Here is a 12,275-nt window from a genome sequence, read left to right on the forward strand (position 1 = left end):
TAGGAAGGTTATGCGAATATGTAAAGAACTATTGACACGTATTACGGACACATAATGATGTACATGACGAAGCTTACTATTTTGATGGAAAGACTGAGAAAATGTTTCCTTGAAATGAGCCAATGTCGAGTGCTTATGACGTGCAATTTCCTACGAACAAATATACTATGAATCCCATTCATTTTGATATGAAACATCAATATATGAGCACGATATGGGTGGCCACAGGTATCAAACATCACTATATGAATCGCATTCATTTTGAATAAATTTTTTTTGACCACGTACAAAAATTTAAATTTCACTGAAAGTGGGTGGCCACAGGTATTCTAAGTCATTCTGTAAAGTTTTGTAAGAGAAAATTTGTTATTATTGTTAAATTTTTTTTGGGACCTAAAAAAAAAAATTTCACTAAAAGTTGGTGGCCACCGATATTCTAAGACATTCTGTAAAGTTTTGAAATTTAAAAATTTTTAGAAATTTTAAATTATTATTTTTTAATATAAAATTTTTTCCGTGAAATAAAATTTTTTTTCCATACTAAAATTGGGTGGACACAGGTAGTCTAAGCTATTAGGTAAAGTTTCCAAAATTATTGTCCTTCTTTATTTTAATAATTTTTAGGGCATGTTAAAAAAATTAAATATAACTAAAAGTGGGTAGCCACAGTATTATAAGCCATTCCGTGAAGTTTCGAAAATTTTTAAATTCTAATTTTTTTGGCCACCTAAAAAAATTTAAATTTCACTGCAAGTTGATGGCCACATGTTTTCTAGGCAATTCTTTGCAGTTTTGAAATTTTATATTTTTTTAATTTTTTTTTCACCCAAAAAAAAATAAAAATTTCCCTCACAATGGGTGACCACATTTATTTTAAGCCATTTTTAAAGGTTATGAAAATTTTTAATATTTTAATATTTTTTGTCCCGGAACGTTAAAAAATCTAAATTTCACTAAAAATGGGTGGTCGCTATTAATTTTTGCCATTTTGTGATATTATTAAATTTTAGTTTTTTAAAAATTTTAAAAAACTATTACGATCAAATTTCATATTTGTTGCCAACATATACCGTTTTTTTAATTTTCCGTAATTTTTCATGATTTTTTATAGAATTGTTCAATTTTCAAGTATTTTCTGTGAAAACGCTTAATTAATTACTTTATCGTCATTTAACGCTTAATCATCCACATAATAGACAAATTAACCAGTCGATCATCGATCAAAGCCACATGCAATCCTGAAATCGACCCGTAACTTAGCCAACGAAAAGTGATCCTAAATAATCCCTAAACAAGTCCGACTAATTACCTAATTATACTAACTAGGGTTTAGGGAGTTGCTTACTTGGTTCAAGGACAACAAAAACCTGCCGATCGAACAGTGGCAGTCCCGGCGCGGGCGTGGGCCCAAATGGTGACTAGTCGACCAGGTGCTCGACCACGACCGGGCGAACGACAGCGGAGCTCGGCGGTGACGGTGTCGGTCGCCGGCGAAGGCGTCGGCCGGCGGCGGCTCGGCGGCGACTGCGTCGGGCGGCGGCGACGGGCTCGGCCGGCGATCGGGAGGCGGGTGGCCGGCGGCGGCGATGGTGACGACGGCGTTGGCGGCGGGCGGTTGGCCGGCGGCGACGGTGGGCTGAGCTCCGGCGAGGGCGGCAACGGGCGGGGTCAGCTCCGCGCGAGCCTCGGCCGGCCGATGGTGGGCGGTGACGGCGACGGCGGCGGCCGCGGGCCGACGGCGTGGGGCGGCTCCCCGGCGGGTGGGCGAGGGCGGCGAGGCCGGGCGGCGACGGCGTCGGTTTGGCCGGGTCGGCGGCGGCGAGGCTTCGGGCCGCCGCCGGACGCGGCGAGGTCGCGAGGCGGGGCGGGGGCGAGGCGCGACCGGCGGGGGGTGGGCGACGGGGCGGGGGCGGGCGGGCGGCCCGCGACCGCCGACCGGCGGGGGCTTGCGGGGCGACCGGCGACGGGCGGGAGCCGAGCGAGGCGGCCGCGAGGCCGGGCGGCGACGGCGAGGGCGCGACCGGGGGTGGGTGGGCGACGGGCGGGGGGCTTGCGGGGCGACCGGCGACGGGCGGGGAGCTGCGAGGCTGGGCGGCGACGGCTGTGACGGCGACGGCGGCGGGGGAGCTGCGCAGATCGGGCTTGGGCGGCGTCGGGGAAGGGGGGGAGGAGGAGGGGGTAATAATGTCGCAAATTTGCGACGGAACTTAAAGAGTCCGTCGCAAATTTGCGACGGACTTTCTATGTTCGTCGCAAATTTGCGACGGAACTCCACTTTCCGTCGCAAATTTGCGACGGACTTTCTATGTCCTTTGCAAATTTTCGACAGACAAAAAATTTCCGACGGAAATAAAAATCCGTCGCAAATTTGCGACGTAAAAAAAAATCCGTTGCAAATTTGCGACGGAAATAAAAATCCGACGCAAATTTGCAACGGATTAAATTATCCGTCGCAAATTTCGAGCGGTAAAAATTCCCTCGCAAAATTTGCGACGGACAGGTTGAGTCCGTCGCAAATTTGCGACGGATTAAATTATGTCTGTCGCAAATTTTCAACCGACAAAAAATTTCCGACGGAAATAAAAATCCTTCGCAAATTTGCGACGTAAAAAAAAATCCGTGGCAAATTTGCCACGGATTAAATTATCCGTCGCAAATTTCGAACGGTAAAAATTGCCTCGCAAAATTTGCGACGGACAGGTTTAGTCCGTCGCAAATTTGCGACGGACTCCACTTTCCGTCGCAGATTTGCGACGGACTTTCTATGTCCGTCGCAAATTTGCGATGGAACTGCACTTTCGTCGCAAATTTTGCGACGGAACTCCACTTTCCATCGCAAATTTGCAACGGACTTTCTATGTCCGTCGCAAATTTTCGACCGATAAAAAATTTCCGACGGAAATAAAAATCCGTCGCAAATTTGCGCTGTAAAAAAAAATCCGTTGCAAATTTGCTACGAAAATAAAAATCCGTCACAAATTTGCGACGGACAGGTTGAGTCCGTCGCAAATTTGCGACGGACTATACTGGTCCGTCGCAAATATGGACATACTACATGATCGTTGTAAATTTGTGACGTCGTTTTTTTGGTCAAAAATTTAGCATCTCATTTATTTGGGTCTTAAATTTGCTACGTCTTTTTTTCAGTCCAAAATTTTGGCATCTCAAATTTTGCAATGGAAATTAGAATATCGAAAATGTTAGGACACGTTAATAATATTTGACTTGTCGGCATTTAGAGACAAAATTTCGGACGATCAATTAAAATAAAAAGAATAATCGACAATAACAATAATAAAAAAGCACAATAACAATAATAACAAGAACAATAATGATAACAACCAAAATAGCACTTATAGCATTAATAATTACACATCTGTAGTGTTTTGTGACAAAAATTTTAATCTTCATCTTCGTCTTCGTCTTCGTCTTCGTCCTCGTCTTCGTCATCTTTCTGAAAATCAGATTCTGAACATTCTTGTATATTTAATTCGCAAATTTCAGTTGGATCCACATCAATCATTGCTCCACACGGATCTCGTAAAGTTGGTATGTTATATTCCTCAATTTCAACTGTGTTACACACTTCCTCTTGTTGGTAGGCTCTATTCTTCCAGTGTTCCTCGATTTTCCTCCGTGCTTTGATTTTACATACAGCCCACCAATCAGCTTTGTCACGTTTCAAACTAGGATATGATGCATAACATACTTGAATTGCTTGTTGTGCCAAGACAAATGGTTCATACTTCATATACCTTTTCTTGTGATTTATTTCAACCAAATTGAACTTCGTATGCACCTTCATTCCTTTGACGGGGTCGAACCACGTGCACTTAAATAACACAACCCGCATCATTAATGGTCCAGGGTACTCTATCTCTATGATTTCATCCAACAAGCCATAAAAATCATCTTCTGAACTGCCACCATTGGATGACCGAACAGACACACCACTATTCATTGTGGATTTTCCCATTCCATATTCTTGAGTATGAAAATTATATCCATTTATGAAATATGCTGGCCAACTTCGAACTCTTAACTGTGGACCCCATGACAGATGATATAGCAATCCTTGCCCTCCAATTTTATCATAATTACTGTGAACCTAAGGTTACACATGCAAAGTCAATAATATATATTATACTAAATGATGTATATAATTTTAATAACTTGGTTTTGGTCCATAGGCAACTTACAAATGTCTTGAACCATGCTGCAAATTGTTCATCGCACAAACGGTCAAACTCATTTGGTTGTAGTCCAAATATTGAAGTTTGGAAAATCCTAATATTAAAAACCATATAAATATTAGCAAATATTTGACACACAAAACATATATTTGCAAATTTACACTTGCTTGAAGTATAGCTCGACTTCTGGGCAGTTCAGTAAAATATAAGTATGGGCTGCATGAAATTCTTCACCTGATAAGTAACGAAACTGACATGCGCTGCTTGGTCGACCAAGATAATTGAAAATAGAGAATGTTGTGCAATTGGGATCAATGGGGCCCTCATCATTTCTGCCTGCTCTCCGCCTCTTGCACTGAACGTGCGGCTCAAAATAGTATGATGCAAATGTTGTCACTTCTTCCACAATATATGCATTACAAATTGAAGCTTTAACACGTGCCTTATTCTTCACTTTTTTCTTCAAATGATATAAGAATCTAGTTGAAATAGAAAGAAGCTTATCAGAATATATTATATGATAAACTAATTTGAACTGTATTTTAAAAAAAACATTACCTCTTAAATGGATACATCCATCGAAATTGGACGAGACCTGCAACTTTGGCCTCATAAGGCAAGTGAACTAAGAGATGCTCCATCGAATCAAAAAACGCTGGAGGAAATATCCTTTCTAAGTTGCAAAGAATAATTGGAATATCTCTCTCTAGTTTTTCCATGTGCGATGCTTTTAATACTGTCGAGCAAATATCATGGAGGAAATTGCTTAACTCTGTAATGGCGCCCCATACAAAGTTCGGTAGAACTTCCTTCAAAGCTATTGGAATTAGTCTTTCCATCGGGATGTGACAATTATGACTCTTCAAACCCGTGAACTTGCATTCATTCAAATCAACACATCTCCCGAGGTTCGAAGCATATCCATCAGGAAACCGCACAGATTTCAACCATTGACAAACAACTCGCCTCTGCTCCTTATCCAATATATAAACTGCTTTCGGTTTTGGTCCCCTGCTGCTTGCATCCACAGCTAGTATTGGCCGATCGCAAATATCTCTCATATCTTTTCTTGCGTTCAAGTTGTCTTTTGTTTTTCCGGCGACATCCATCACAGCATTTATGACATTGTCGAAAACATTCTTTTCTATGTGCATGACGTCAAGATTATGATGAATAAGATGGGCCTTCCAATATGGTAGATCCCAAAAAATACTGCGTTTTGTCCACTTATGTGTACTTCCGTACGCAAAAGTCGTGCCGTGCGGGTTCTCAACAACAGTTGGAAAGTCTTGCACACGCTCCCAAATTTGATCGCCGGTCAACCTCAATGATGGACGCGTTCTTTCAGTCCTATTCTTGGTGAACTCTTTCTTATTCCTTCTGAAAGGATGACTTGGCGGTAAAAATTGTCTGTGACAGTCAAAATAGTTGGGCTTCTTTCCATGTTCTAATCTAAATGACTTTGACCTCTCCAAACATATCGGACATCCTAAGATCCTAGCTGTACTCCATCCAGATAACATTCCGTAAGCTGAAAAGTCATTTATCGTCCAAAGAAGGGCAGCCTTCATTACAAATGTTTGATCGGTAGAAACGTCATACGTAGGGACACCTTCAACCCATAGCCGTTGTAACTCCTCAATCAATGGTTGCATATAAACATCTATCAACTTTTTCGGATTTTGTGGCCCTGTCACGATCAATGTCAAAAACATATAAGGTGTCTTCATGCACATACCAGGTGGAAGATTGTACGGCGTTAAGATAACTGGCCAACATGAATAACTTTTTCCTGTTTCCCAAATGGAGCAAATCCATCGGCACAGAGACCTAACCTGATGTTCCGAGGCTCTATCGCAAACTCAGGGTATGTTCTATCAAAATGTTGCCATGCCTCCGCATCTGAAGGATGACACATTAGACCCTCTTCTGTTTCATGATTTGCATGCCAAGTCATGTGTTCAACAGTGGCTTTAGACGCATAAAGCCTTTGCAATCTGGGGATTAAGGGCAGATAAAACATTTGCTTGCATGGTCTACGCTTCTGATTACGACCCGGCCTCCTGTTAATCTTGTACCTAGGTTGGCTACAGAATTTGCAAGATTCTGCATTTTCATCATCTCTCCAATATATCATACAACCCCTACTACATACATCAATCCTTACAATCGGAAGACCTAAGTTATCCACTAGCTTTTTCATATCATGAAAATCACTTGGCATGATGTTATCACGAGGCAATGATACCCGCATTACTTCAACAAAAGAGTTGAACCAATCCGCAGACACATTATGCTCTGCCTTGATATTTAATAGTCGGGCTGTCACCGATAACTTAGTGTGGTCCTCACAACCTGCCCATAAAGGTTCATCTGCTGCTTTCAACACATCCGAGAACTGATTAGATTGAAAAGTTTCATTATAGACATTCTCATCAAAACCCGTTACTCCTATATCTTCCAATTGTGAAGCATGACTAGTACCCACTTGTTCACGTGTAGGAGTAAAACTAGTACTTGCATGATTTGATTCTGTGACAAAATTATAACTGGCTGCATCAATCACCATCCTCTCGTATGGGTTCAATTGCTCATAATAGCCACATTCTTCCCTAACTGAAAATTAGTCACTTCTTCCATATCCTTCATCAGATATAAATGGTTCACCATGGGAAGTCCAATTATAATAGTTCGGACTAAACCCAAATCTAGTAAGGTGTTCTCTAACTTGATCACACACAAGAAATTTACCATTACCGCATTTTTTACACGGACACCTTAACTTATTTCCATCCATGAACTCATATTTACTACTAGCAAAGTCTAAAAATAGTTTCAACCCAGTACGAAACTCATCTGTCAATCCTTGACGTCCAGGTAAGTTCTTATTATACATCCAAGCAGCCCTTTCTCTTTGCATTGTGTTTGTATTAAAATAAAAAATTCTGGTAAAATATTTAAAATATCATATCTATTGTTCTTAATTAAAACCATAAAATTTTGGAAATTATAATTTTTGTTATTCACGCAACAATTAATATGAAATTGCAAAAATAGAAAAAATTACCATGTAAAGAAGACTTATCCAAATATTTGATTGAAATATTGGTAGGAGAAAGTGGTCAATTTGATGAGAATAGCAACGTTCACTTGGATTGCGAGACCTTCAATTAGACACATACCCAAAAAGAATAATCACTTAAGAATCATTTTTTAATAATTTTTAATGTGCGATGGAAACGGAATTCATCCCTCGCAAATTTGCGACGGTTCCGTTGCAAAATTGCGACGGATCCTTGATTCCATCGCAAAATTGCGACGGATCCTTCATTCCGTCGCAATTTTGCGACGGAAAGTTAATTCCATCGCAAATTTGCGACGGAATTTTCATTTATTCGTCGCAAATTTGCGACGGAAACAATTTCCGTCGCAAAACGGCATAGCCGTTCGGCCTCATCCAAAGGCCGGCGAGGTGTCGCCGGTCGCCGGTCGTTAAACCGGTGATGCAGATACGAAAAAAAAACAAACATAAACATATATAAAATAAAAGAAATTACAATTCAACGATAAATAGTCACGAAGCTAGCTATGATACTTACCGGTACAAAAGTTTCACCGAGATTAATATGTGCGTGCACGGATTTTGCTGATTTCAGACATATGAAAGAGGGAGAAAAGCGAGAGAGAGAGAGAGAGAGAGAGAGAGAGAGAGAGAGAGAGAGAGAGAGAGAGAGAGAGAGAGAGAGAGAGAGAGAGAGATAGGGTTGGAATATCACGGGCTGATAAACTACAAATTTGCGACGGACGTTCGTTTTCGTCGCAAATTTGCGACGGATTTGGCGACGGTTTTTTTTTTCCGTCGGAAATTTGCGACGAACTTTTTGCGACGGATTTATTTTCCGTTGCAAATTTGCGACGAACTTCTTTCCGTCGCACATTTGCGACGGATTTTGCGACGGTTTTTTTTTCCGTCGGAAATTTGCGACGAACTTTTTTCCGTAGCAAATTTGCGACGGAATTAGCGACGGTTTTTTATTTCCGTTGCAAATTTGCGACGGAATTTGCGACGGATAAAAATTCCGTCTCAAATTTCCGACGAATTTTTCATCCGTCGCAAATTCTGTCGCAAATTTGCGACGGAAATAAATCGTCGCAAATTTGCGACGGAAAATATAATCCGTCGCAAATTTCGTCGCAAATTTCCGACGGAAAATTTCCGTCGCAAATTACATGTTTTTTTGTAGTGGCTGTTAAGACTCTTGATCTGGTGTATCGGGCTGTCATAGACCGTGGCCTTGGACGAGTTCCAGACATGAATAGGTGGCGTTGTGGAAGGATTAGTTGACGTGGGAGACCACACAGGTCGAGCAAAGCATGAGTTGTTGGGGGTGTGTTTGATATTCTTCATTGATAGAAAGGCTATGGATCTCGCTCCATGCTAAAATTACAACAGATGTGAAAAAATATTAATTCAATAATGTTAATCTTGGAGACCCCATCTAGTCAAAATCAGAGAGAAGTAGCCTTGGCCATAGTACGATCACAAAGTTCAATCTCGTTGAAAATCGGGAATTGATTTTATTCACTTCTCAAAACTGCTTGTGTAAATAAGCTTATCACATCGTTTATATGAGTCATCAATGTCGATCTTTGTCGATCCTACAGGGGCTAGAACAGTGGGTATGAATCCCCGAGGTAGATGACTTCACGGTGCGGGTACGACCATACGACAGGCTGTGCGTCCTTCTTTTCGTTGGGTTTGTCTTTCCTGACCTCACCCACGGACACTATCTCCGCGAACCCGACTTTCTTCCTGAGCAAAGTGGTGAGCTTGACCGCATCGATCTCCCCGGTCGCCTCGATCTGATCCTGGTCACCCACCAGCGCCACGGATTGAACTCCTGGAGAGAATTTAACAAACGAAACAGGCTCAGTTTCGACTCAAATGGTGGGCTATTTCTTTTTCCTCTGCTGTTCTCAATCTCGAAATACCTAAAACAATCACCTGGAAAGCCACCCGTAAGTCTCAAAGCTTTGGAGTGAGGGTTTTGGGGGCCAAAACAATAAAAACTCGAGGCGTGATCGTTCATAGACACCTTAATCACGACCTTTTGCTGCAAAAAAAAGAAAGGAAAAGAGAAGTCAAAAGAAAATCAAGAAGGTGAATTTGATGAATCAACTCATGATTTTCTGATCAATCTATCACCTTCATGGTGCTTGCTTCGATTAGGAATTTGGGGAATTCGAAATTCTTCAATTTGCTCGAAGAATTCTGTGAAAATGTTGGAGGACGGCTGAAGAAGAACTGAGGTGCCACTCTCTATTTATAGCATCGACTTGTCAGAAGATTCAACAACTTATACAAAGGCTGGACATGTCCTATTCAGATGATAGTCAGGAGTCAAACTTTTGAACATTGAGTCTTTGGATTTTAGCTCTATTCTTGTTATTATAGTTAGAAACATTATGTCCCCTCTCTGCCCCCACCATCTATTTTCCTAACGTAATCGATGACATATGCTTCAGAAATTGTTACTATCGAACCCGAAAAGATCTATCGAAATTCGATCGAAAGTGTAGGACTTGGTAGAAAAATTTCATTCATTCAAATTCAATGTCGAACCCGAAAAGATCCATCGAAATTCGATCGATTAACACATGTGATTAGTCCGATTCAATCATTTTTTGTCACTAATTGGAGTTCAATAGAAAGGCCTCGTCTCTAGTAAAGGTTCCCCATGTTGACCCTTACAGGCCAAAGTCTCCAATGATCATTGTCATCACCCCCATCATCACTTCTCTCTCTCTCTCTCTCTGTCGGTGACTTGAGAATGTGAAGTCAATGGCATGAGGAGACGAAGACGACGACCAACTAGAAGTACTAATAAGGACGAGGGAAGGACCGTCGAGAGAACATCGAGGGAAGCATCATGCTCAATCAAAAGTGATGACTGATTCAAACCGCGTGCCGTCACTGGTTTGTCAACTTAGTTGTTTGTCAGTGAGCTGGAGAAAAAAGGAGCATTCACATTGTCGATGATGTCGTTGCCCACATTCGTGTGGGGGTAAATATTGGATATGCCACCGTTTTGCCATCTAATTCGTTTATGTATGCAATTTTTGATCCTCTACCTTTCTTCTTGTGCAGCTAAATTTGGTTAAATGAAATAGCGATGTGATGGATGCTGACTGTGTTATTCTTTTTTACCTCACGGCAAATGGGACAGCCACCTTCGCAACCCTAGCAAAATCGAAGAAAATGAAGGGATTCTTGCCTCGTCGAATTGCGGCCTGAGCCGCTAAACCTACTTGTCCCCACCATCCCACGGGAGAGGATGAACGGCCTTTGCCGAGGAAATTATGAGGGTATGCGTAGTCGATTCTCTCTCACGTAGAATTTGACGGAGTTCGATTTAATTCAAACCCTATGTCTTTGTGCTGAATATATGTTACTCTTACTATGTTAGCATTCCTAATTGGGAGTATTTTGGGGTTTTTCATGAGCAGAACATTTGGCCTTTCTACCAAAAAGTTTTAAAAAGAATTTTTCTGTATGAACATTTGTATCGTTCAATTGCAAACTTTCACTTATTTATTTATTTACTAATTTTTGTGTTTCTAATAGATGGAAAAAAGTCTTGTAGAAATGTCCGCATGACTAATATCTTTATTTGCTCGGATGCAATACAAATGAAGAGCGAGAGATGAACAGATGCTCGAATCTGTGGTTGACAAATCGACCATCTTAACGACTCCCTCTAATAGTTACCTAAGAGTCACACAGCCATAAGATTCAGGTTATTATTACTCCACACTACCCAGGACTCGAAAGTCCGAGGTTGAGGTGTTTTTCGTCATAGCCCAACCAAGATACTAGTAGCCATAAGGTCTTTCCACACTTGATATGCTACGATTAGGCAGAGCAACACGAGCCATTCAGGAGTTCCCTTACAATGCCTCGAACTCATGGGTCAGATCTCCTAGAAGACGGGCGACTCTTTTGCCACGAGGTCCATCTTCTTGATGGTGAGCCCACGTTTTGATTCTTCTTTTTTTATCGTACGCGGGGCATATCAGAGTCCCACGTGGCTATACCAATCACAAATTGGTCAGAAGAAATTTCCTCCCATCGAGAACCCAGCCAATTTTCAATTGTTTTAAAAAGGTTGAGTGCATCCAGACGGCTTAGCTCTTGGTTGAAGATGAAGTCTCTTGAGTCATGAAAATGAAATCCTCGCACGTACCATGGGATTCGTTTCACACCATGCAAAAGCATACAATATGCAACTATAACCCACTAAAGCCGCCAGAATTGACGAATAAACTCGCGATTTGATCAATCTAGCCAAATGCATCAGGGTCAGTGAAAATTCTTAGCTCTCTCTTGGAAAGGTACGTGGCCTCCAATTTCTTAAGGTCGGTCACGATCGACATCGTTTGACATGGAGAGATCAATGAGCTCCGAATCATATGCTTTCGTCATCGTTGTTGGGTCTCTAGTCATCAATGGGGTTGTAGCCCGCAAGTTTTGAGAAGGCATGACAAGACAAGAGAGGTATTGTTGCTAGAAATTCAAATTTCACGAGAAGACCTGTGATTTCACATCGTAATTTAAGAAGTTTATATATCAAAGTTGGTTTGTACGTGCGTGCCTTACGTGGTGCATTGACTTCAAAAACATACCCCACATTGCTTTTGGAGAAGAAACTGCATTAGTGAAATTTAAAAAAAGAAAATAACTTGCTTAGCCGTCTTGCTGTTGACTTGATGGGATCATCATGTTACCATGCCGCATGGTATATTGGTTTTTCTTATTACATAAAAGAAGCAAATTGAAATACGAAATAATGTGGACCCAACTTTCCAAACTCCCTGGACATAAACACACGAAAATTGAAATAGTATCTGAATGGAAGAATATGTCTATATAAGAACAACGAAGCTATGTGTCTCGTGAACCAACACAATCATTGAATTTCCAACAGTCATGTTTGTCGGAAAAGTTACAATTTATTTAAACGGAATTTCGAAATTGTGTTTAAACATAACTTTTCCTGAATTTCGAATTTTTTTGCAAATGTA

General features: G+C 41.2%; 1 protein-coding gene across 2 annotated transcripts; it reads right to left on the reverse strand.

Moving 5' to 3' along the window:
* Positions 1-8,748: 8,748 nt before the first annotated feature.
* On the reverse strand, positions 8,749-9,534 carry LOC115692812 (heavy metal-associated isoprenylated plant protein 46-like). 2 transcript variants are annotated; one of them, XM_056317515.1, is made up of 3 exons: positions 9,400-9,534; positions 9,211-9,307; positions 8,749-9,094 (listed from the first exon to the last, which is right to left on the reverse strand). In XM_056317515.1, the coding sequence occupies exons 1-3, from the start codon at positions 9,403-9,405 to the stop codon at positions 8,862-8,864; spliced, it is 336 nt and encodes a 111-aa protein (XP_056173490.1). In that variant the 5' UTR covers positions 9,406-9,534; the 3' UTR covers positions 8,749-8,861. The 2 variants fall into 2 exon arrangements, with proteins under 2 accessions (XP_056173490.1, XP_030475633.1); XM_030619773.2 differs by having other exon boundaries at positions 9,199-9,307; positions 9,400-9,531.
* Between the last annotated feature and the right edge of the window lie 2,741 nt (positions 9,535-12,275).

This window comes from Syzygium oleosum, unplaced genomic scaffold (genome assembly GCF_021117445.2).
Source record: "Syzygium oleosum isolate NSW1041296 unplaced genomic scaffold, Sole_v2.1 Sole_v2.01, whole genome shotgun sequence".
In the NCBI taxonomy this organism is placed as follows: Eukaryota; Viridiplantae; Streptophyta; class Magnoliopsida; order Myrtales; family Myrtaceae; genus Syzygium; species Syzygium oleosum.

What these genes read in the sequence shown, in the direction of transcription:
- LOC115692812 (XM_030619773.2), bottom strand. An exon ending in ACTTACGGGTGGCTTTCCAG is followed by an intron (nt 9,095 to 9,198) that starts GTGATTGTTTTA and finishes AATTCTCTCCAG; the next exon opens with GAGTTCAATCCGTGGCGCTG.